We start from the raw sequence: 26,417 nt of genomic DNA, 5'->3' as shown, positions 1-26,417 counted from the left end.
TAGGGTGGGAAGTACCACTTTGCTCCTAAATCTGTATATATAAAACACATGACCCAAATTAAAAAAAAATACATGAAATTTGTTCACCTTATAGAAATTTTAAAATTTGGGAAAAAAGGGAGGGAGGAGATCACTAGGAAAAACATTAAAGAGAAGTCTTAAGGAAAATAACAATGGGATTGTATTTTTTTATTTTTTCTTTCATCCTATAGATTTGAATGTATGAGATTGGGGATAGCTTTTGCCAGGTTTATTTGGGCTATAAGAGCGGGTAATACCTGGGTCTGATGCCATCAGCACTTTCTCAGTGGGGAGGTTACGTAAGAACACAGCTGAAACTGGGTCTTTATAGGTATTGTCAAATAGAAAATCTTTTATTACACGAACACAGGCATCATAATTACTAATGGACCACTTTTCTCTGTAAAAGAGCAGAGACCATAGGAGAAAGATGCAATGAATGGCTGTCAGTAAGTGCCTTGAAATTCAGGATCACTTTGTCAAATATCTTTAGTCTCTTCTTAGACTCATATAAAATAAAACCTTTAAACAAAACCTGACCCATTTCTCAGAGTCAAAATCCCCATATGTAAGATGTATCCAAAGCTGGGACTCATATTTGTAGACTTTACAGATAGATTTTAATTTTTGAAAGCACTTTTTCTTTTTTCTTTTTTTTTTTTAATCTTCCAGCATTTTGTTTAATAGAAGCACGAAAGAGATCTACTATCATGTTTTTTCTTTCTTTCTTTCTTTTTTTGGTTTGGTCTTTTTTTCTTATTATTTGTTATTTTTTTAACTTTTATTTAATGAATATATATTTCCAAAGTACAGCTTATAGATTACAATGGCTTCCCCCCGATGACTTCCCTCCCACCCACAACCCTCCCCTTTCCCGCTCTCTCTCCCCTTCCATTCACATCAAGATTCATTTTCAATTCTCTTTATATACAGAATATCAGTTTAGTATATATTAAGTAAAGATTTCAACAGTTTGCACCCACATAGAAACACAAAGTGAAAAATACTGTTTGAGTACTAGTTATAGCATTAAATCGCAATGTACAGCACATTAAGGACAGAGATCCTACATGAGGAGTAAGTGCACAGTGACTCCTGTTGTTAACAAATTGACACTCTTGTTTATGGCATCAGTAATCACCCTACGCTCTTGTCATGAGCTGCCAAGGCTATGGAAGCCCCCTGAGTTCACCGACTCTGATCATATTTAGACAAGGTCGTAGTCAGTGCAGAAGTTCTCTCCTCCCTTCAGAGAAAGGTACCTCCTTCTTTGATGACCTGTTCTGAAAGCACTTTTTCTAGCCTTTTGAACTCTCATAGAATTTGTATAGCTTCTCTATCTACTTGGACTCTTTGGTAGTGTTGTATAACTGATCTCACAGAAAGGGCTAACTGGCTTTCTTGGCACACGGAGTACTCAACTTCATGTCTGTACATCTCTGCTCGTGGAAAAACCACTCTTTGCTCTGTGGCTGGCAGAGGAGGGAAAGTCCTTCATCCATACATGTGGCACCCCTAACTGTGCTTGCAGGATGCCTGTTCAGGACTGGCCTTGGACCCCTCAGTAAGGTTTAATTTTTCCCTGTACCTAGAGAAGTGTTCTTCCTCCAAGTGTTACACTAGTTGGCTGAATGTTCCACTGTCTTATGTGGTATCTTGGGCAGTTACAGAATGATCTAATAGATGAAGATTTGGATTTAAATCCAGTCTCAGCACCTAGAGGCTTTGTGACTTTTTTTGTGACCTTCACTGAACTTCTGTGGTCCCCACTTACAAAATGCAGAGAACACCCATGTTGTCTCCCACAGTGTGGAATGCTTATGGCCTGCCACACTGAACCCTCAGAAGCCGATCAGCTAGAATACCCCCACAATGGTGATCGGAAATCCAGGATGCAATCTCGCGTTCACCCCAGGCATCTCCCTTGAGGGAAGGAGTCTGGTCTGAGTCTTATTTCTGGCCATTATATATGGCAGAGAAGAGCAAGCTGGCATGTCTTGTGCAGAGCAGAGGCTGAGGGAAGTAATCACTCACACAGTATCACAGAGAGCAGGCGTGAGTATCTCATCCTTGAGACGTGGATTAACACTTACATCTGTAGGACTGCAGCCATGTGGAGGTCCTGGCCTGTAGTTCAGTGCCCTTTCTGTTCCCTGAGCCTGCCCTTCCCACCTGTGGAGGAGGCTCTGTGAGGACGGCTCCCCTAAAATGGGGCAGCGACTCAGGAGATGGGACGCCTTTGGGACTCCTGAGGATGACCTGGGCTGGTGTTGCTACCCTGACAGTGTCCAGTGGGGAGGCAGGGCCTGCATTGTGGTTGCTGTGCGGCCATGCGTTAGCCAAGAGTTTTGCACACTAGCAGGGTTTTCACACCTGTTACACCAGGCTCTGGCTGCAACAGCTTCTGTGTTCCACTCTCATGTCACATTGACATGCTTCCTGGGGTAGACGTTGGCCTGGGATGGCTGAATCTGAGCTGTTTCAGCTTCTGCCAGCTGCCAACCCAGGTTTACCTTGTATCCTCCTTCCTGTGAGCAGCCCCACCTGGAGGGTGGGACAGTTTTTCTGACAGTTTTTCTGCATATCAGGTGAACAGCACCATGCAGAACAAGAAGCAAGTGTATTAAGGTGATTTGCTCTCTTTACTTATATTGACATTGACAGATTTTTTCTTTTTCTCTCCCCCACCCCCAGAAAAACAGATACTCTAGTTTAATTTTTGAATTTTATTTATTTTCACTTAAAAAGATCTTCTCCGAGGCATATTGTATTAAAATTGTCAAGGACAAGGAGAGGCTTCTAAACAGAGTAAGAGAAGAGCATGAAGGCACATATAAAGGAAAACCAATTTTTTAAAGGATCTATTTATTTATTTGAGAGGCAGAGTTAGATCTTCCATCCACTGGTTCACTCCCCAGATGGCTGCAGTGGCTGAGGCTGGGATGATCCAAAGCCTGGAGGGAGGAGCTTCTTCCAGGTCTCTCCCATGGGTGCAGGGACCCAAGCACTTGGGCCATCTTCCACTGCTTTCCCAGGTCATTAGCAAGGAGCTGAATTGGAAGCTGGGCAGCCAGGACTTGAACTGGCGCCCATATGGGATGCTAGTGCTGCAGGCAGAGGCATAACCTGCTATACCACAGTGCCGGCCCCAAGGAAAGCAAAGAAGACTCACAGCAGACTTCTCAGCAGAAACCCTACAGGCCAGAAGAGAGTGGGATTATAAATTCAAGGTCTTAAAAGAAGAAAACTTCTGACCAAGGATATTATATCCAGAGAATCTATCCTTTAGAAGTGAAGGAGAAATAAGGTATTTCCCAGATAAGCAAAAACTGAATCCACCACCACCAGACCAGACTTCTGAAATTCTGAAGGGAATCCTGCATTGGAAGTAAACATCATGAAAACACAGGACACCATCAAATTTACTAACAGAGCAGGTAGAATCAGTAACCAACAAAATGACAGGTGTTAGTTCTTACCTTTCAATGCTAACCTTGAATGTAAATAGATGAACTTCCCCAGCTAAAAGATTTAGGATGGCTGAATGGATAAAAAACCAAGACCCTATTATATGCTGCCTACAAGAAACTCATTTCACAAATACAGACAGCACATAGGATAAAAGTGAAGGGTTGGAAAAATATAAACCAGGCAAATGGAAACCAACAACCAGCAGAAATAGCTATCGTATCAGATAATAGACTTTAAATGAAGAACTATAAAAAGAAACAAAGATGAACTATTATATTTTGATAAAAGAACCAAGTTCAGCAAAAAGATAAAAGTCATAAATATATATACTCCCAACACAAAACCAGCCAGATACACACACACATCAAATACTATTAGACCTCAAGAGAGAGACTCCAATGCAGTACTAATGGGTGACTTCAACACCACACTGTCATCAATGGACAGATCATCCAGATGTAAAATCAATAAAGATCCGTAAGCGTTGAAGCATGTTATTGAGCAAATGGACCTAACAGGCATTTACAGGGCATTTCACCCAACAGCTACAGCATGTGCATTCTTCTCATCAGCCCATGGAACATTTTCTAGGATAGACCACAAATAGGCCACAAATCAAGTCTCAGTGAATTCAAAAAGATTAAAATCATCCCATGTATCTTCTTACCACAAAGGAATAAAACTAGAAATCAGCAAGAAAAGTACTAGAACATTCGCAAACACATGGAAATTAAACAACACGCACTGAATGATCAATGGGCCATTGAAGAAATTAAAATAAAAAATTTTCTTGAAATAAATGAAAACACAACATTTCAAAACCTGTGAGATACAGCAAAAGCAGTATTAACAGGGAAGTTTATAGCATTAAATGCTTACATAAAACAAAAGAGAAATGTCTCAAATAAATGATCTATTGCTGCATCTTGAAGATTTAAGAAAACAAGGACAGGGGCCGGTGCTGTGGTGTAGTGAGTGAAGCCGCCGCCTGTAGTACCAGCGTCCCATATGGGTGCCGGTTCGAGATCCGGCTGCTCCACTTCTGATCCAGCTCTCTGCTGTGGCCTGGGAAAGCAGTAGAAGATGGTCCAAGTCCTTGAGCCCATGCCCACGTGGGAGACCCGGAAGAAGCTCCTGGCTCCTGGCTTCAGATCAGCACAGCTCTGACTGTTGCGGCTAACTGGGGAGTGAACCAGTGGATGGGAGACCTCCCTCTCTCCCTCCCTTCTTCCCTCTCTCTCTCTCTCCCTTTCTCTCTCCCTCTCCCTCTCTCTGTCTCTCTCTCTGCCTCTCCTTCTCTGTTTAACTCTGACTTTCAAGTAAATAAATCTTAAAAAAGGACAAACCAAACCTCATATCAGCAAGAGGTGAGAAATAATAAGGATCAGCACAGTAATAAATGAATATAAAAAATAAAAAATATCAACAAAAATCTGGGTTTTTGAGTAGACAAACATTTAGCTAGATTAATGAAGAAAAAAAACTCAAAATTAGAGATGAAGAAGGAGACATTACAACCAACACCACTGAAATACAAAGGATTGTTTTCATTTATTTGAAAGGAAGAGGGAGAGGGAAGAAACACAGATTTCCAGTGCTATCCACTGGTTTACTCTCTAAACTGTCGCAGTAGCTGAGGATGAGCTGAGCTGAAGTGAGGAACCCAGAACTTAATCCAAATCTCTCATGTGGGTGGCAGGGAATCAAATACTAATGGATGCTTACCTGAGCCATCATCGGCTGCCTCCCCAGGTGTGCATTAGCAGGAAGCTGGATTGGAAGTGAAGTTGGGACTTGAACCAGCATTCTGATGTGGGTGTTCCAAATGATGGCTTAAGTGCTGCCCCAAATGCCCACCCCTGATGGCTGCAGTAAAGATGGGCCTACCACTGGCAGGCAAGCCTGCTTCACAAAGTGTTTGCAAAAATTGGAGTAAGCACACATCTGAGAATCACTGCTATCTTATTATCAGCATTACTGTTAGTGAGCATGCAGTTCACAAGGCTTTATGCCCAGAAGATCTATTTCTCTGGGCTCTGATTAGCTCAGACCAAGTGCCCATGAGCACCTCTGTACATTCAGGAAAGGCAGCTTGTGAATCAAAACTCCTGAAGCTTTTTTCATCCTCTGCTAGTGTGCTTTGTGGTGAGAGAGGCAGCCCTGGGGCTGGGTAGGCACCGTGGATGCTGAGCCTCCTTCGTGGCGTCCTTTGCTGTCTGGTGGACTGAATGGATTACATCACTTGGTGGGAGCTTAGTCCCGGGGGAGATTTCCAGATCCTTCTCAAACCTCCAGACTGTCGATGTCAGAATGTTCTGGATGACATCTGTATTTTCTGCAAGCTGAAAACTGCAAGTGATCTTGAGGTGACTTCCTGGAAGAGATGTACCTGGGCCTGAGAGCATTGCAAATGAAGAGCTCTCACTATTTATTTCTTGTCTTTTCCTGGTGAATGCTCTAAATCGAATCTTAGCTACTAACAAAACTTTTTTTTGGTGATTTATTTCAATAATTGTTTTCAACAAGAATCTTGAAATTTTTTTTCTCAGAAGGGATTCCAGGAAGCCTCAGTCAATTCTCTACAAAAGTTCTCTGAATCTTTTGTAAAAGGGCGAATGAAAAATAACATTTTTAAAAGAAACTTATTGGGCCGGCGCCGTGGCTCAATAGGCTAATCCTCCACCTTGTGGCGCCGGCACACCGGGTTCTAGTCCCGGTTGGGGCGCCGGATTCTGTCCCGGTTGCCCCTCTTCCAGGCCAGCTCTCTGCTATGGCCAGGGAGTGCAGTGGAGGATGGCCCAGGTGCTTGGGCCCTGCACCCCATGGGAGACCAGGAAAAGCACCTGGATCCTGGCTCCTGCCATCGGATCAGCGCGGTGCGCCGGCTGCAGCGGCGGCCATTGGAGGGTGAACCAACGGCAAAGGAAGACCTTTCTCTCTCTGTCTCTCTCTCTCACTGTCCACTCTGCCTGTCAAAAATTAAAAAAAAAAAAAAAAAGAAACTTATTATTTGGTTACTGTTTTGCATTTCATCCATCTTAAAACAAATGATCTTTTAGGAACCAGTTTTTTTTAATTTTACTTTTTTTTCTCCTTCCATGAAATGCAGTTCTATTTAAAATACACACATATTGAAGGCTGGCAACCTGTATGCTACTATTCTAGGCAGGGGATTGAAGGCAACTCAAAGTGAACACCATGTGGTCTCTGCCTCATGCACTTCACAGCCTGGGGAGGGCAGAGATCTGAGTAGAGTGACAGACAAAACACCTATGACTCTAGGCAGGCTTTCGTGGGCATTCAAAATGCGCTGCAATTCCATCGCATGTCATTTAAAGATCTTCACTGGTGCTTGCTAGTTCATAGTACAATTGCAGTTCAGATTATGGACTTATTGCCCTCATCTTGTGCGAATTATGTTTCTCATGTTAACTGATAAAATTTCCAGCCTTAGATCTTCGCTTACCTTAAAGTAATGGCTTTCGTAACTGGCTTTGTAAACATGGTAGATATTGGCATAGGAGATATTGGCATAGGAGACATATGGCATATGTTTGACTACACATGCAGACAGCCGATTAGTTTGTTGATGGAACTTACATTTTAATATAGTCTGCACATAGATTCCTTGGCTTTGGCATTTTTGCCTAAAAACATAACTCATCATTTTATAGATAGGCCTATGTGTTGGCAAATTGATTTGAAAAGCAAAAGAAACAGCTAAATATGCATGTTCATGTATAGTTACTTTTTTCATTTTGTTTCCCATTTCCCATGTGTCACTTGAATCTGTTAGGAGCAGAGAGAGATTGTACATTTCTACTTTTTTTTTGTAGAAAGCTTTTATTTAATATAAATTTCACAGGTACAGCTTTTGGAATATAGCGGTTCTTTCCCCCCATACCTGCCCTCACACCCCCACTCCTGTCCTACCTTCCACTCTCTCTTCCATCTCATTCTTCATTAAGATTCATTTTTTATTATCTTTATATTCAGAAGATCAACTCTATACTAAGTAAAGATTTCAACAGTTTGCATCCACACAGACACACAAAGTGTAAAGTACTGTTTGAAGATGAGTTTTACCATTAATTCTCATAGGATAACTCATTAAGGACAGAAGTCCTACATGTGGAGCAAGTGCACAGTGACTCCTGTTGTTTTAACAATTGACACTCTTATTTATGACATCAGTGATCACCTGAGGCTCTTGTCATGTGCTTGTCACAGCTATGGAAGCCTCTTGAGTCCACAAACGCAGACATTATTTAGATAGGATATAAGAAAAGTGGAAGTTCTCTCTTCCCTGCAGAAAAAGTACCTCCTCCTTTGATTGTCCCTTCTTTCCACTGGGATTTCACTCACAGAGATCTTTCATTTAGATCATTTTTTGCCACAGTGCCTTGGCTTTCCATGCCTGAAATGCTCTCATGGGCTTTTTGGCCAGATCTGAATGCCTTGAAGGCTGATCTGAGGCCAGAGTGCTGTTTAGGGTGTTTGTCATTCTATGAGTCTGCTGTGTGGCCTGCTTCCCATGTTGGATCATTTTCTCCTTTTTTAATTCTATCTATTGTTATTAGCAGACACTTGGTATTATTTATGTGATCCCTTTGGCACTTAATCCTGTCTTTATGATCAGTTATACACTTAAAATGATCACTTTAAGTAGTAAAATGGTATTAGTACCTGCCAACTTAGTGGGATTTGGAGTCCCATGGCAAGTTTTTAGCTTTACCCTTAGGGGTAAGTCTGTGGAAATGTGTGCCAAACTGTACATCTTCTCCCTCTCTTATTCCCACTCTTACTTTTTACAGGGATCAATTTTCAATTGGATTTAAACCTCTAAGAATAATTCTCTGTTAAGAATTTAATCAATGGTATTAAGTAGAAAAAGAAAATAGTAAAAAGAATAAAATAATGAGCTGTTTCTGGACAGTCGGGACAAGGGTTGATCGATCACATCATTGCTTCTCATAGAGTCAATTTCACTTGTACAGGTTTCCTTTTAGGTGCTCAGTTAGTTGTCACAGATCAGGGAGAACATATGGGACTGTCTTATTTCACTCAATATGTTCTCCAGATTCCTCCATTTTGTTGCAAATGATGGGATTTCATTTTTTTAAATCACTGTGTAGTAGTACTCCATAGAGCACATATCACATAATTTAATTATCCAGTCTTCTATTGATGGACATTTAGGTTGATTCTATGTTTTAGCTATTGTGAATTGAGCTGCAATAAACATGGAGGTGCAGATAGCTCTTTAATTTGCCAATTTAATTTCCCTTGGGTAGATTACGAGGAGTGGGATGGCTGGGTTGTATGGTAGGACTATATTCAGATTTCTGAGGTATCTCCAAACTGTCTTCCATAGTGTCTTTACCATATTGCATTCCCACCAACAGTGGATTAGTGTGCATTTTTCCCTACATCCTCGCCAGCATTTGTTAGTTGATTACTGTATGAAAGCCATTCTAACCAGGGTGAGATGAAACGTCACTGTGGTTTTGGTTTGTTTGCGTTTCCCTGACAGCTAGTCATCCTGAACATTTTTTCGTGTGTCTGTTGGCCATTTGGATTTGCTCTTTTGAAAAGTAGTTTAGGCCCTTGGCCCATCTCTTAAGTGGGTTGTTTGTTTTGTTGTTGTTGAGTTTCTTGATCTCTTTGTAGATTCTGGTTCTTAATCATTTATCAGTTGCATAGTATGTTTCTACTTTCAAAATTACATTATCTATGCTGTACAGGAGTCAAAACTTAAGAAAAAGGAACTCATTCCTTTGTGTTGTAATTTTCTCTCTAGCTTTGTTGGATCCACTCATCAGCTAAAATGGAATATTACAAAAACCAGTGACAGTCACACATGAATTTTATTGAAAATGAGAAGCAAATGAGAGACAAATGAGAAGTAAGGCAACTGATTGGGACCAGCCACCGATCAGGACCTACACTGCTTACCAGAATACGGCCCCCAACATCGAGTTACACAGCTTTTTATACTATTCTGTCCACTAGGGCTCAAATTTTGAACCAAACCCCTGGTATGCAGTAAACAATAAAAAGAAAACCAGAATATGGTTGTAAGATAACAGTTAACAATAACAAACCCAATAACAGATTGAAGATTTGGTTGTAGGATAACAGTGAAGGACACATTTCTGTCAACCTAGTTCCTGGGAATTTGGGCCCGCATAGTTTTACAACATACACCCTTAGCCATTAGCAAGCAAAGCTAATATGTACAGAAGCAAAAGATCTGCAATTAGCTTTTAGCCACACTCACTCCATTTTGATTCTGACTCTACAGCTTGACCAAATTCATCATTATTTTCAGCACCACATCCATTGCAAATAACCTTTCCTTCTGCCTCCAGGTTGTAAAGAAAGAGACCTTTGGGAATGTCCATCCGATAAACAGTGTTTGAAGCACACATTGGTCTGTGATGGGTTCCCAGACTGTCCTGATAATATGAATGAAAAAAACTGCTGTAAGTGCTTTTTGGCATGTGTCAACCCAACATTTTTTTAAGACTTATTTTATTTTTATTTGAAAGAGTTACAGAGAGAGGTAGAGACAGAGAGGTCCTCCATCCACTGGTTCACTCCCCAGATGTCTGCTACAGCTGGAGCTGTGCCGATCCAAAGCCAGGAGCCAGGAACTTCTTCTGGGTCTCCCACATGGGTGCAGGGGCCCAAGGACTTGGGCCATCTTCTACTGCTATCCAGGCCGTAGCAGAGAGCTGGATCGGAAGAGGAGCAGCTGGGACTCGAACCAGTGCCTATATGGGATGCCGGCATTTCAGGCCAGGGCTTTAACCTGCTGTGCCACAGCGCCAGCCCCCAACATTTTTGTTTTAAAAACAATATACCTCTTCCCTGGAAAACATGCAGGAAAATTTGTAAATGTGTATCAGAAGCTTTTTTTTTTTTTTTGACAGGCAGAGTGGACAGTGAGAAAGAGACAGGGAGAAAGGTCTTCCTTTGCCGTTGGTTCACCCTCCAATGGCCGCCGCGGCCAGTGCACCACGCTGATCCGATGGCAGGAGCCAGGTGCTTCTCCTGGTCTCCAATGGGGTGCAGGGCCCAAGCACTTGGGCCATCCTCCACTGTACTCCCGGGCCACAGCAGAGAGCTGGCCTGGAAGAGGGGCAACCGGGACAGAATCCAGCGCCCCAACCAGGACTAGAACCCGGTGTGCTGGTGCCGCAGGAGGAGGATTAGCCTATTGAGCCAAGGTGCCAGCCATCAGAAGCTCTTAGTTTTTGGGTAGGCATTTTGGCACAGCAGGTTAAGCCACTGGTTAGAATGTCTGCGTCCAATATCTGAGTGCCTGGGATGGAGTCCCACCTCTGCTTCTGATCCAGCATTCTGCTGATATCCCTGGCAGGCAGCATTGATCACCTCACTGTTAGATTCCTGCTGCCCACGTGGGAGAACTGGATTGGGGAACCTGGCCTAGCTCTAGCTATTGCAGGTGTTTAGAGGATTTAGGGGATGAACCAGTAGATGAAATACCTTTTTCTCTGCCTTCCACTGTGTGTGTGTGTGTGTGTGTGTGTATCACTGTGGCTTTCAAATACATAATATTTTTTAAAATGTTTGTCATCCTGATGCTTATCACAAGGCTGTGTTCTTGCACTGACTGAATAGCAAAAGGAGGCAGACTATACCCTCCTCGTATATACCTCATCTCAGGCCTCATGCTTTGTCCCTATTGTGAATGGGGGGACATGGAAAAATATTTTTTGAAATATTCTGAACTTTTGACCAGAACTGCACCTGTAAATATATATGCCATGAATATACTCAACTGTTTAAAATATATACATGGTCGTATGTTCTAGCATTATTTGTGCCAAATGAAAACACCCCAAGTATCCAAAACTAAGAAAGATGAAGTATAATGATTAGGTGAAATAATATGCAAACTTCAAAATAAAATTACACTAAATTCTCCTGGGTCCACTATATGTAATCAATTGAATAAAATAAGATATACAATAATACATGCAGTTTTGTCCTATGCTTTGAAAGTACATATATCCACATAGGAAAAATGTCAGAAGACTGTAATATAAAGTTTATAACTGTGACCTCTGGGCAGTGGGATCATTAAATTTTTAAAAAAAATCTATATTTTCTCAATAATCACCATTACCTTTAAAACAAAAACAAAACAAAAAAAACTTTGTCTCTAAGATGCTTCACCTATAAGTGACAGAAATCCCAACTCACAATGAAGACATTTATTATCTGATTTATATATCAGATATGTCTTTTATTATCATGTAAAGAAGTCAAGAGAGCCGGCACAGCAGTTCAATAGGCTAATCCTCCACCTGTGGCGCCGGCACACTGGGTTCTAGTCCCGGTCGGGGCGCCGGATTCTGTCCCGGTTGCCCCTCTTCTAGGCCAGCTCTCTGCTGTGGCCAGGGAGTGCAGTGGAGGATGGCCCAAGCGCTTGGGCCCTGCACCCCATGGGAGACCAGGAGAAGTACCTGGCTCCTGCCATCGGATCAGCGTGGTGCACTGGCCGCAGTGGCCATTGGGGGGTAAACCAACAGAAAAAGGAAGACCTTTCTCTCTCTCTCTCTCATTGTCCACTCTGCCTGTCAAAAAAAAAAAAAAAAAAAGTCAAGAGCAGGGTAGATTCTTGAGACTGTGGGAGTTCACAACTTTTGTGTTTCTCTTTCAACTTGACCTTGAACTGTCTCCTAGCACAGTACAAAGATAACTGCTGAGGGCACCTGGGCCACCAGGCTGCCTTGATCATATCCAGTCCTCATCTCTGGACCATTATTAACTCATTTACTCAGGTCAACTTTGGTTGAGGGCCAGTGTACAGTCAGGAGCCTTGGTATAGATTAGGAAAGACGGTTTTGTGCAAACAGCTGAATTGCAAAATGCAGCACCATGCAGAGAAAGCCAATTAGAAAAAGATGACATTCTCTCCAGTTGCCCCCATGCCTCTGTAGGGCACCTGGCCTGGCCAGCAGAATTTGGACAGGAACTAACCTGTGAAGCACAACCCACAAAGCTATAGGCAAAGGCCCTGATCTTGGATCCTGCACTAATAACTGCACTTAGAAAAAATTAATCATCCAGAAAGGTGCTGTGTCCAGCTTAAATTAATCAGCATCTTCCAGTGGAACTGGGATCAGAGTGTGTTGGAGGGGTGGGGTTTGAAGCTGAGCAAGATCAGATCTCCTTTAAAAAGGAGGAAAAGAAATAGATGCTAAGTAGGTAATTGAGAAGATTTCTCATAATTCTGAAAAACTTAAATTAGTGTGACTCCTAGAGTCATTTAATAGTTTTTTTGTGTGTTTTTGTTGTTGCTGTTTTTTTTTTTTTTTTAAGCAAACTATCTGCCTAATAGAGCTTGTTTATTTTCTATAGTGGCTTCAGTCTGTTCACCTTTTTTGCTCAGCTCATACAGATTTTAACCCTGTCCTCTGATTCTTGGTATTTCTGCTGCTATAGGAACCAAGCTCCAGTCCTTTGGAAATGCTAAATCTATTGAAATGCTGTTTGGGAGTGTGGCCACAGGAACTGAGTCTTCACACATTCTGTTGTTCTGCCTTAGTACCTGTGTGGAGGCCTCAGCTACTGTCGCTCCCCCTCTTCGTGGAGGAACGACACTAAGCCCTGCCTAGGCTTCATATCCGAGTCACGGCACCATTATGTCGCTCCCCCTCTTCGTGGAGGAACGACACAGGACCCTGCGCTGTTCTTTCGTCTGCTTGGCCCTCCCCGGGTTTGCTGCTGGTTCTTCCCGGGTTGGCTACTATCCCTTCCACCTCCGTGGAAGGGCAGTTCCCCCTGGCCACATTCCCCACTTCCGCAGGGGAGCGGCACACCGCCGGCCGGCTCTTCTCGGGGGCTGCACAGGTGTTCCTTCAGCTAGATGTTCCCCTTAGATGTTCCTGGTGCATGCCGTCTCTCTCCTCCTTTATAGTCCTCCTCCGCCAATCCCAACTCGGCTGCCCACACGCCGAGTACGCTGCTCTCCTCCAATCAATAGCAAGTCCTACAGTTTATTAGTTGAACTGGAGGCAGCTGTGCGGAAGCTGTTTACTTCTCTCCCAGCGCCATATTGTGGGAGAGCAGATGCATAGAATAAGTCTTAATTCCAGTAACTCAGTCTAGTCCGGTTGCTCCCCACAAGCTACCAAGCAGTTTCTTCCTTCTCTCCTCTTACTGCCCGTGTAGTCACACTTTCCAAATGTTTCAGTCTTTCCACTTCTCTTTCCCGTGCCAGCCTTTTGCCAAGCCGATGAACTGGAATGTGCAAACCACGAGTGTGTGGCACGCGACCGGTGGTGTGACGGTGAAGCCCACTGCACGGACAGTTCCGATGAATGGGACTGCGGTAAGCAGCTTGCGTCTGCCACCTGTCGTACACCTGCGTGCCTGTCGTCTGTTGAAGCTAAGTGAATCGTGAATTACTTCACGGATTTTACTGTGTTCATCTATTTTGTTTCAATGTTAGAAAAGTGGACAGCGGTGATTCACAAGTGTTATTTCTGACTCACAGAACATGCCCCTTCTGTATTTGAAGTGTCTGTGTTAGAAGAATTATTTGAGTTCAATTTTTTCTTAACAAAGACCGCTAGAATAGGATTTGAAAGCTCCCTGTTATCATCTAGGTTCAGCTGCCATTCTTGGGTCATCTATATGCCCCAGAGCCTGAGACTAAAGTGCCCCCTCCATCTTCCCCGCGTTGATGCAGAGCCAAGTGGGACTTTTAACTACACAGTTCCTTACAAAGACTGGATAAACAGACATCGCCCAGCAGTACCTGCAGTGCTGCCATTTGTAATCTTGAGTTTCATTAATTCCCTCATCCCACGCTCATCACCGCTTACATTCACTCAGCTCTTATCTCAACCCTTTGCATCATTGGACGAATCATGATTGTTATGTGTGGGATCAGCTGCCTAGGGCTTCATAAATGATCTGTGCCTGAGTAAGTATGGAATACGCTCTTTTATTAAACAGAAATTAGTGCAGAGACCAAATTAATCCTAAATTAGCATCATATGCATACCCTTGCAGTTCCTTTTGCTTTCTCCAAAGGAAATGATCTGAATGGTGCTACAACTTGCTCCTGGTAATCATGCAAATCCCAAGGCAAACTCAGGGGATGGGCCCTGCCTTTGGTCGTCACCTAGCTCACAAAGAAAAGCAAAGACCTGCCTGTCTGTTCCTGCTGGGGCCTACGGTTCTTTGAGTAGGGAGCTTTTCCAATTCGTTGATTTTAGCTCTTCATTACTTTGAGAGCAATGATTTGCTCAGGATGGGCATTCAACCAATGCTTCTTAAGTAAAATAAGAATGCATGTATGCAATGATCAAAGGCGTTTAAAGTTATCATTTGGTCTCCTAAGAAGAAATGGTTTTAATTAGAGTTTTCCACCTTTTGTTCCCCCAGTGACCCTGTCTAAAAATGTGAACTCCTCTTCGGTGCTGACTGTTCACAGATCTGCTACAGAACACCACGTGTGCGCAGACGGCTGGCAGGAGACGTTGAGTCAGCTGGCCTGCAAGCAGATGGGTTTAGGGTAAGGTCAGTAGTTTGTAGCATTGATGAATTTCTCAGAGGACTTTGTGGAGCTTGGCAGTGATACTTTCCTTATGAATGCATAGTGAATTAGAGCTCCCCAACAAGGAGCCCTCCAAAGGCTGGGAAATGAATCAGGTGAGAGGACAGCAGTTAATCCCAGGCACCTGCTTTAAAGACTGTGGCCTCAAAACCCACTTTGAGGAAGCCACTAAAAGTAAATGAAGTAATTACATTTTAAGTACTTCTAAAATGAAATGTTTTCCTTATTTATAAAAGTATTAAAGTATTTTCCCCTGTAGAACCTGGATGGGAAAAATCTCAGTTTCCTCTGCTGAAAATTCCCTTTTAGGGAACACACATTTTTTAATGAGTCAAAAAAATAGAACTTGAAGTTCCTGATATTTCTATTTACCCTAAGTAATACAGGAAATGTAACTTGAGAAATAGTTGAACATTTTTGCTTTCTTAATAGAATGAAGACGTATTCCGGCTTTGATACAGTACATTGAAATAGATACTTGGGAAAGCTGGATACTTGCTGGTTCTTGGGATTTTCTTTTCAGGTCTATCAAGGATGAAAAGTAATCATTTGAAGGATGTTAGACTACATATCTTAGACTATATGAACATATGTGAGATTTGGAGGAAATGTAGAAATGAGAGAAATAAAGAAATTTTAAGTCTCTAAAATAAAAATTTGAGTACATGGCATTTTCCAGGATCTGCCAAGGAAACTTGAAACATCTTAAAATAATGAGCCATTCAATAATGGGACAGCAACTCTCAGCATGATTTTGTTAGCCCAATTTGAAGAATTATGTGACTCCCAGCATCTTAAGCCTATTCCTTCCAAGTGGAAGACCCACATTTTTGAAAAATTGAGTAACATGCTAACCTAAAATAAAAGAACTTTAAACTTTGCCAGAGTGGAAAAATCATATTCATCAAGATCTATTAAATTATATTTAATTTTCCCAACTTCCTTATTGTATTTAAATGAAATAGGATATGATTATGATCAATAAATGAAAGACCATTTGTGCTCATTTTGATGTTTCACTAAGACTCAAGATTACTTCTAAATATAAAAACTTGATTACATAATGACAGCTAACCCAGGGAAACTGGAATTACACAGCTTTTACAACAGATCTTTTAACTTTTACACCACAGATCTTTTAACAAGCCATCCTGAATGTAACTATTCTATTGAAAATAGATGGGAGATCAGTTTAAAGATTCTGATTTATAGTTCTTCTAATTTTGTGCATATGAAATACTTTTATTAAACATACATATAACATAAAATGTGCCAACTTAACCATTTAATTTTTATTTAAGAGGTAGAGAAAGACAGGGACACAGAGAGAGAGAAGGAGAAAAAGACAGGAAGAGAAAGTTCCTATCTTCTGGTTCCCTCTCCAAATGCCTACAGTGACGGGGATTGGGTCAGCTAAAGCCAGGAGCTGAGAACTCAAAGTAGGTTTCATAAAGGTGGCAGGGACCTGGCTGCTGCGGTACCTGCCGCCTCCCAGGTGCGCATTGGCGGGAAGCTGGAATTGGAAAGTGGTGCCAGGTATTGAACCTGGACAGCCTGGCACTCTGGCAGTATGGGCATGGGCAGCATTTTAACTGCTAAGCCAAAGACCGACTTCCTCTCTTTTTTATTTAAAAAAATTTGTTTGAGAGGAGGAGACAGGCAGAAAGATAGATCCCATTGGCTGGTTGATTCCCCAGCTGATTCCACAGTGTTGTGTAATCATCACCCAAAATATTTTCATTATTCCTATAGGAAATTATGTACGCATTTGGTAGCAACATATTTCTCCCTATCTCAACCTAGGCAATTACTCACTTCCTTTTGTTCTACATGGATTTTCCTATTCTGAATATTTTGCTTTAAAAACATTTTTATTTTTAACTTATTCAAAAGGTAGAAATGCCATCACCTGCTGCCTCCTAGGGAAGCTAGAATTGGGAGTGGAGCTGGAGCTTGAACCCAGGCACGCTATGTGGGGGATGTGGACATCTTAACTGCTCTGCTGTCCACCCAACCAATAGATGGAAGCTGTCTCTGTCTTTGTGTCCCTCTCAAATAAATAATGAATTATTAAAATAAAAAAGTGAGACATTCAGCCTAACATTTAAGATGTTGCCTATGTTCCATATCAAGAGTGCCTGGATTTCCATTAAAATAAATGGAAATGTAATATGTGATCTTTTGTATCTGGCTTTTCACTTAGGATAATGTTTCTGAACACTGCTGTGGTATGTACCAGTACTTCATTCCAGTTTATGGCTGCATAGCATTCTATTGAATGAATATACTAAAATTTGTTTTTTCATTCAGATATTTCAGTTTTCATTTTTGGTATTATATGCATTTTGATTTCTTTTTAAATCCATTTGCCACATTTTCTTGAAATAGTGGGGAAAATTTCAATATTTTTAGATATTTAAAATCCAAATATTTTTATTTGTGTTGCTTTTAAAGATTTATTTATTTGAAAATCAAAGTGAGAGAGAGAGAGAGAGATCACCCATCTGCTAGTTTACTTCCTCAGTTGCCAGGGCTGGGCCAGGAGCTTCATCCAGGTCGCCCATGCGGGTGGAGGGGCCCAAACACTTGGGTCATCTTCAGTACTTTTCCCAGGCACCAGAGCAGGATCAGAAGTACAGCCAGCACATGCGGCTGTGCCCATATGGGATGCTGGTGTTGCAGGCAGGGGCTTTACCCGCTTTGCCACAATGCTGGCCCCACAAATATTTTTATTTTAGATGAATGTATTCCACAACAAAATTAGGGAAATCTGAGATGGAAGTGTGGTTGGAAAACCATTATTGATATTTGACAGGGTTAAATGGATAAGTTTTGATAAGTCATTCAAGAAAAGGAGTTACCAGTATTTTTATTGTTTTGATTGCCTTCAAGTTTACTCTTCATTTTACTTGAGTGAATTATGAATACACAAAAATTCTGGAGAGCCAGGCTGGGGCAGGAATGAGCAGAATGGGTGAAATGAGGCCGAATTCCCACTTAGTGACGGGCTGCTCAGGAAACTGCTGTGTTCCATGGTCTCGGAAGCCAGCTACTGCGCGCAGCTTCACATTCCGCTGCCAAGGCCTCAGATCCACTCGAAGTAACCAGCACCTTTGAATCCTTTCACCCAGATCCAGCATCCCTGATTGGAGGGTTTCTCTGGCCACGACTGGCCCTTGCACCAGCTGCCAGAGAGGGGGCTCAGTCTTCCTCAGCTTCTGCAGGGTTGTGTCCTCTACAGAGGCCTGCCTTTACGCCAGACCTGCTGTGCATAAAAATGGAAGTTTTACAAGACTCAGCTAATGCTATCTGGTTTTCTCCTTCCCTTTCTGTTTTTCTAGCATCTGCATATGGGTCTTGTACCAGACTAGGCATTGTATAGAGGACGAAAAAGTGAACACGTCATCAGATGGTATATTGTAGTGGGCAAGACACATGAGTGAGAAACCAAGAAAACAAGATTAGGATGAAATTCCAGATTTTTGTCATCTGGGAAAGGCGTAATCTTACAGCATGGTACATGGCGTTCTTGTTAAAGCTATATGAGGAAAATATTTAATTGTAAACTTACCTTGGTACTATAAAGCATTAATTGATTCACACACCCTTTCACTAAGCATGTATAGAGAATAGCTTTGTGATGTAGGACCCAGACCCACCATATCCTAGCTCCATAAGTGGATAATACATCTCTTTGAAGGGGGAAATTCTGGAAATAGTTCATTAAGAATTCAGCTCTACACTAAATTACATATTTTGCAAGGATTCTACTAAAAAGCTTTCATGGTAGAAGCAGTTGATTAAAAACACTTGTACTTAGTGTTTCTCGGGCCCAAATTATGCCTTCCATGTCTTACAACATAAATGCTAGCCTCTCAAGTAAGTCCTTGTCTAAATGAGAAGATTTAGAGTTCTTTGTTCAATGTGAAAAACTTTTTACTTTCATCTTTAGTTGTCTCCCGAGTTCACTCTACACCAGAAATATGATGGCTATCTGATTAGACAAAGGTGTAAATCAAACCCCTAAATTCTCATGACAGTACATTGACTTTGCTACTTGCATGCCCACCATCAAAAACATCTGGACATTCATTTAATCAACAATAAAAGTCAGCATTTAGACTGCTCTCTAAGATCTGCCAAATCCTCAGTGGAGACAGCTGGTATTTGAAGAAGTTACTCTAAGGAAGTGTGACTCCCCGTGTCTCTTGGCTCCAGAAGCTCTCTCTCTATCCAAAGTCAGATCATCTGGAAACAGCGTGTCTGGGCTATACTGTTTTGGCAAATATTCCTTTATGGAGTTAGTTACAATTTGATTTTATGCCTTAATATTTTAGAGTTGGTCATAGGAAAAACACCCTTTCAAAAGATGTTTCTGTCTTGGACAAGACTGCAAACATGCCACCTTTTTCATTATCTAACAGTCCTTACTAGGTCCTGATGTAAGGATTTACATGGTAATTTACTCCCAAAGGTTATTCACAGGCAAAATGGTCTAAGTTCACGTTTCTTTTGTCATGTAAGAACTATTTACTTAAAGATGGTTTCCTTATTTACTTACATGTAGTTTAAAGAAAGATCTAGTCCTCTATAGTAGTAAATGTAGCTCAGGAGGCTGGTCTTACACATATAAACCATGGAGAAGAAGCTGAAAGCCTTGTTGTTATTTAGAAAAAAAGTGATGTGTAATTAATATACCATAAAATTCACCCTTTAAAAGTATACAGTTTTTAATGTATTCACAAAGTTAAGCAATCATCACTGTCCAATTCCAATATATTTCATCAGTTCCAAAAGGAACTTCATAACCACTAGTAGTTACTTCTCATTTCTGTCTCTTCCAACCCCTAAAAAATGCCAATCTCTTTCTTCCTCTGTGGATTTGTTTATTAAGCACATTTTCTTTTTCTTTTCTTTTCTTTTTTTTTTTGACAGAGTTAGACAGTGAGAGAGAGAGAAAGGTCTTCCTTCCGTTGGTTCACTCCCAAAATGGCTGCTGTGGCCAGCAGCAGCTGCGCTGCTCTAAAGCCAGGAGCCAGGTGCTTCCTCCTGGTCTCCCATGTGGGTGCAGGGCCCAAGCACTTGGGCCATCCTCCACTTCACTCCCAGGCAACAGCAGAGAGCTGGACTGGAAGAGAGCAACCGGGACAGAATCCAGTGCCCCAACCAGGACTAGAACCTGGGGTGCCGGCACCACAGGCGGATTAGCCTAGTGAGCTGCGGCACAGGCCTATTAAGCACAATTGCATTTGGCGTGATTTCAAGGTTCATCTATACTGTAGCTAGTATCAGGACTCCATTCCTGTTTTTGGGCTGAATACTATTTTTTTAAGATTTTTAATTTATTTATTTGAGAGGTAGAGTTACAGACAGTGAGAGAGGGACAGGGAGAAAGGTCTTCCGTCTGTTGGTTCACCCTCCAAATGACCACAATGGCTGGAGCTGCGCCGATCTGAAGCCAGGAGCCAGGTGCTTCCCCCTGGTCTCCCATGAGGGTGCAGGGCCCAAGCACTTGGGCCATCCTCAACTGTTTTCCCAGGCCACAGCAGAGAGCTGGATCAGAAGAGGAGCAGCCGGGACCAGAACCGGTGCCCATACGGGATGCTGGCACCGCCAAGTGGAAGATTAACCTGTGCCAAGGTGCTGGCCCTGGGCTGAATACTATTTCATTGAATGGCTATAACCCTGTGTTGTTTATCAGTTCTCCAATTGATGGGCATTTGGGTTGTTTTCAGTTTTAGCTTCTTTGAATAATGATGCTATGAAAATCAATGTACAAGTTTTTGTGCAAATACAGCTTTTCAATTCTCTTGAGTATGATAGCTAGGACTAGAGCTATTTAAGCAGTTGATAACTCTTTGTAGCTATTTTACGTCTTTATTTAATTTTTATTTATTTATTTTTAAAGTAGCTGTTTTTAAGTACTGTCAAACTGTTTTCCAAAGGGCTGCACCATGTTTATACTTCCACTACAGATGCAGGAGAGTTCCAGTTTCTCAACATCCTCACCAACACTTGTTATTGTCTATTTTTATTACAGTTATCCTTGTAGGTACAAACTAGTATCTCATTATGATACTGATTTGCATTTTCCTAGTCACTGATGATATTCAGCATCTTTTTGTGTGCTTATTGGCCACCTTTGTATCTTTATTTTTGAGAAATGTCCATTTAAATCCTTTACTTTTATCATCATTTTCACTAATATTGCCATTGATTTATTTTTTAAAGATTGATTCATTTGGAAGTTGATGTTACAGAGCGTGGGGGAGTGAGCCAGGTGAGTGAGCACTCTTCCATCTGCTAGCTCACTCCCCTGATGGCCACAATGGCCAGCACTGGGCCAAGCCAGAGCTAGGAGCCAGAGCTTCTCCCAAGTCTCCCATGTGGCTTGTAGGGACCCAAGCACTTGGGCCATCTTCTGTCTTTCCCAGGCCATTAGGAGAGAGCTGAATCAGAAGTGGAGTAGCCAGGACATGAGCCAGCACCCATGTGGGATGTAGGCATTAGGAGGCAGCTTTACCCACTACATTACAGCGCCTGTCCCTCCATTATGTATTATCTAGGCAGTCAGTAAGGTATTGCTTCCCTTCAAAATATGTATTATTTTCCTTTCCATTTGATGCACTTTTTAAGAGATTTATTTATTTGAAGTCAGAGTTAGAGGGATTGGGCAGGGAGAAGAGAGAGGGAGGTCTTCCACCTGCTGGTCCATTCCCCAGATGGTCACATTGGCTGGGGCTGGACCAGCCAGGAGCCAAGAACTTCATCTGGGTCTTTTATGTGAGTGCAGGGGCCTAAGCACATAGGACATCTTCCTCTGCTTTTCCCAGGCTGCTAGCAGGGAGCTGGATCGGAAGTGAAGCAGGCAGGCCTTGAACCGGTGCCCCTATGGGATGCCAACATCACAGGCAGAGGCTTAACTTGCTATGCCACAATACTGGCCCGAATTTGATGCACTTTTACTGAGTACCTACTATGTTTTAGGCACTGTTTTAGTTGCCTGGAATACAATGATGAACAGGAAGAAAACGATCCCTGCTTCAAATAGCTTATATTCTATCATCTTTATGAAGCAACCAGAGTAAATAAGTGAATAATAAAGGACTTTAGGGGTTTCGAAGTACAGAGTGGGCTTTAGAGTAACATAGAGTGATCACATAACCACCACAGGAAAAGTGGCTGCTAAGTACAGATCTGAAGGAGGTGAGAGGGTTTGCTAAGTAGATATGCAGAAAAACGTTCCATTCAGAGAAAGTGGTGGTTGCAAAGGCAGGAGAGCTGTTTTAGAGGAGTAGCTGTTTGGAGGAGTAGCATGGAAGCCAATGAGGCTGGAACTCAGTGAGAGAAGTTGGAGATGATGTCAAGGGGAAGGTTGCAGATCATGCAAGCCCAAGTGGGAATTTAAGAACTTCAGGAGTTTAAGTTGTAGTTATTTATCTGAAAGGAGTCTGGTGATTAAATGTTGGCTTAACAAGAAGAGAATCATAGAGTCCAATGTGTAAGTGTAGTGTTTTCTGGTACTGCTATTCTTCAGTGAAAGAGGAGAATAATTTTACTGAAAAAATTGCTACATCTATAGACAGAGAAAGCTTTTTTTTAAAAAAAGTTCTTTCATGAGATTATTGAGTATTAGGCCTTAATAATGAAAAGCAAGGTAACACTACCAGTCACCCTAAGAGAATTTCCGTATGGTTACTAACAGCAAACTCTGCCAAGAATTTGTTAGAAAATTCAATCTCAAACTGTGTCAATTTATGAAATTAAAAGGAAACTTCTCAATGGTGTAGAAGAATTCACCATTATTAATTGGAATGGGACCACGCAGGATCCTGAATAAAGTATATTTCTTTACTCTCCTAACCCTCCATTTTGTGGTTAAAAAAATATTATCACTGGGGTCATGCATTTGCATCAGTTCAGATGGTGCTTGGGGTGCCCACATCCCAGATTCCTGGGTATGAGTTCTGGCTCTGCTTCGGATGTTAGCTTCCTGGTAATGTTTATTCCCCTGGGAGGCAGTTGGTGATGACTCCAGTAGTTAAGTCACTGATACCCACATGGAAGACGCTGAATGAATTCCTGGCCCCGGGCTTTGTCCTGTCCCAGCCTCAGCTATTGTGGGGATTTGGGGAGTGAACTGGTGGATAGGAGATCTCTCTCTCTCTCTCTCTCTCTTTCAAATAAGAGAACTAAAATTATTAAAAATTTATATTCTAACATAAAATCTTCAGTGATTTCCCCCAGTACTCCAGAACCACATATTGTTAAGATCCACCTTAACCCTCTAAATCTGGCCCTAATAAAATCAGGGCTGATTGTGTTCAGTAATGTTCAAGAAAAGAAATTATCCATCTTCATAAAGTCACTGGGCTATCAAATTCCCCAATCATCGCAATGTATGTAGCTTGGACATGAAGGTGAACGAGTCCTGGGTAAATAAGAGCATGATTTACAACTTGAGTGGCCTGTCTGGCATGGACCAGGGAGGACTTGAGTTTCTGCTAGAGTTCTTTATGTATCAGGAGGCTCCTTTTGGAACTGTACCAGGAAACTCCTGGTGATGACTTGCCTTCTGATCTCATGTCTTTGTATTGTCTATGAAACCTGTTATATTTTTATAGATTTTTATATTAGAAATTAAAAATTTATTGAACTAAATATTTATTCTAGGAAATATAAATACTGTAATTTAATACTATGATTCAATAACAGGACCCCCCCATTACAAGGGTAAAAACGGATATTTTTATCAGTTATACCTGTAGTAAAAACTGATTTTTGTCAGTTGTACCTGTAGAGTTTTGCTTAATACAGGTTTTTTAAGATTTAATTTGAAAGGTAGAGCTACAGAGAGGCGGAGAGAGAGAGAGAGAGAGAGAGAGAGAGAGAGAGAGAGGTCTTCCATCCACTGGTTCACTCCCCAGCTGGCCGTGGTGGCTGGAGCTGGGCCAATCTGAAGCCAGGAGCCAGGAGCTTCTTCCAGGTCTCCCACATTGGTGCAGGGGCCCAAGGATTTGGACCATCTCCACTGCTTTCCCAGGCCATAGCAGAGAGCTGGATCGGAAGTGGAGCAGCCAGGACTTGAACCAGTGCCCATATGGGATGCTGGCACTGCAGACCTTACCCACTATGTCACAGTGCTGGCTCCACTTAATACAATTCTTATAGTCTACCACTGAGGTTGACAAATGAATTGTAACAGAATAAAATTATCTGTGTTTACACAGGACTAGAATACAAATGTTTACTTGGTTTCTTTAAATCTCAAGTTCACTAGAAAAACTCAGACTTTACTCTGTTTTAAACATTTCTATGGATGGGAGTTTTACTGTATAGTCAGCTAAGCTATCTAATCAGCAAATGATCCAACAGTAGTGTTCATTCATGTTTTGCTGAAACCCATTAATGGATTCCTGTCAAAATATCTTTCAATATCAGTTCATCTGGTCTGTAGGGACCAAGCAGGGATAATAATTTGACCAGATTCAAGAAGATACTGTGTGGGGAGCAACTCGGACTAGACTAAGTTACTGGAATTAAGACTTATTCTATGCATCTGCTCTCCCACAATATGGTGCTGGGAGAGGAGAAAACAGCTTCTACGCAGCTGCCTCTTGCCAACTTGAGTGATGACCTCCAGGAGCTGATCCTGCTCCTGATTGGAGGAGAGCAGCATACTCGGCATGTGGGCAGCCGAGTTGGGATTGGCGGAAGAGGACTATAAAGGAGGAGAGAGACAACATGCACCAGGAACATCTATCTGAAGGAACACCTGTGCAGCCCCCGAGAGAGCCGGCCGGTGGTGTGCCGCTCCCCCGCGGAAGTGGGGAAAGTGGCCAGGGGGAACCGCCCTTCCACGGAGGTGGAAGGGTCGGTAGCCAACCCGGGAAGAACCAGCAGCAAACCCAGGGAGGGCCGAGCAGACAAAAGAACAGTGCAGGGTCCTGTGTCGTTCCTCCATGAAGAGGGGGAGCGACATAATGGTGCCGTGACTCGGATATGAAGCCTAGGCAGGGTTTAGTGTCGTTCCTCCATGAAGAGGGGGAGCGACATAATGGTGCCGTGACTCGGATAGGAAACCTAGGAGGGAAGAAACGGGAAGAAGTGGGAAAATACCGGAGAGAGAGAGACTAGCAAAGAGCCTAGGGAAAAGCTGGACGAAAAAGGTGCCAGAAGAAGCTATTGAAAGCCTAGGCATAGACTCAGATACGGACTACGGGGGGAAGCCGGGAGAAATCTCTAAGGTCGAAAGCGAAAGTGAAAGCTAGAACAAACAGACTCGGATACGGACTGTGGGGAGAAGCCAGGAGAAATGAGGGAGGAATATTGTTGGAAGAAAACTTAGGGAAATATACTGGGTAGAAAAAATGTTAGGGAAATTGAAGCCGCGGGGGGCAGGCTGAGGCGGAAACGTAAGCCAGCTTGGGATTCTTCAAGTCAGCCCAGGAAACAAAAGGCGAGAAGCTAGACGTGGGCCGCCAGGTTGGAATCCGTCAGATTAGCCTGGGGAGCAAAGGACGGGAAGCCAAGCTGAAGGGCGCAGACGTGAGCTGGGTTGAATTCGCCAGGTTAGCCCGGGGAACTTAGATTGAATACTGGTGGTGGCGGAAACGTAAGCTACGCTGTGTGACTCGCGGAAGCCGCCGTGTGCAGAGAGAACACGGGGCGTGAATAGATAGGGAACGTGGGGCTGGTGCAAGGCCGTGGTGTGGGCGCGAAGGGGCGCGGAGACCGCGGAGTGTGCACGCGAAGCCGGGAAGCCGTGAAGATAAGAGAAGCGCGGGCTGAAGCGGCTCAGAGCCGGGAAGCCGCCGAGAAGCAGCCTCGGGGCGGGCGCCGGGAAGCCACAGGGATAAGAGAAACAGAAGTTTAGAAGTAAAATGAGAGAAATAGGAATGCTGGCAGATAGAAGTAAAATAGGAGAGATAGGAATGCCCGGAGATAGAGAAATAGAGAAAAATAAGGCCTCCCCTCAACATGGCAATGAGAGAGCTTGGATTCGGTCTGCCTGATTAGGGAAGTGGTGAGCACCTGCGGGCGGCTAGCAGCTTATGCGCCGCAGGTCACCGAAGACAGGCACGAATTAACATCAATAAGTCTCCCCACAATACCGCAATGAGAAGGCTTGGATTTGGTCTGCCTGATTAGGCGATAAGCACCAGCAGGCAGCTCGACCAGCGTATGAGCTGCAGGTCACCGAAGATAGGCACGAATCAACACCAATAAGTCTCCCCACAATACGGCAATGAGAAAGCTTGGATTCGGTTTGCCTGATTGGTAGGGCTTGTAAGCACCTGCAGGCAGTTCTAGCAGAGCAGAGCAT

The 26,417-nt window shown here is 42.7% G+C and overlaps 1 protein-coding gene and 1 non-coding gene across 5 annotated transcripts in view; both read left to right on the top strand.

Moving 5' to 3' along the window:
• The window catches only part of CORIN (corin, serine peptidase), a 322,611-nt gene that overhangs the window by 262,014 nt on the left and 34,180 nt on the right, over window positions 1-26,417 (top strand). For all 4 annotated transcript variants that reach the window (XM_089325378.1, XM_070068193.2, XM_008248573.5 and 1 more), the window contains 3 exons: window positions 9,864-9,977; window positions 13,748-13,858; window positions 14,920-15,049. In XM_089325378.1, the coding sequence (XP_089181504.1) occupies window positions 9,864-9,977; window positions 13,748-13,858; window positions 14,920-15,049 (355 nt within the window). The remainder of the gene's footprint in view (window positions 1-9,863; window positions 9,978-13,747; window positions 13,859-14,919; window positions 15,050-26,417) is intronic.
• Window positions 11,091-11,223, top strand: LOC127490456 (small nucleolar RNA SNORA51). The gene has a single exon (XR_007918405.1). It is a non-coding gene; the product is annotated as a small nucleolar RNA SNORA51 (small nucleolar RNA).

Source organism: Oryctolagus cuniculus, chromosome 2, assembly GCF_051225735.1.
Source record: "Oryctolagus cuniculus isolate XC-2025 breed Fujian yellow rabbit chromosome 2, ASM5122573v1, whole genome shotgun sequence".
In the NCBI taxonomy this organism is placed as follows: Eukaryota; Metazoa; Chordata; class Mammalia; order Lagomorpha; family Leporidae; genus Oryctolagus; species Oryctolagus cuniculus.
This window is presented reverse-complemented; position numbering and strand designations above follow the sequence as displayed.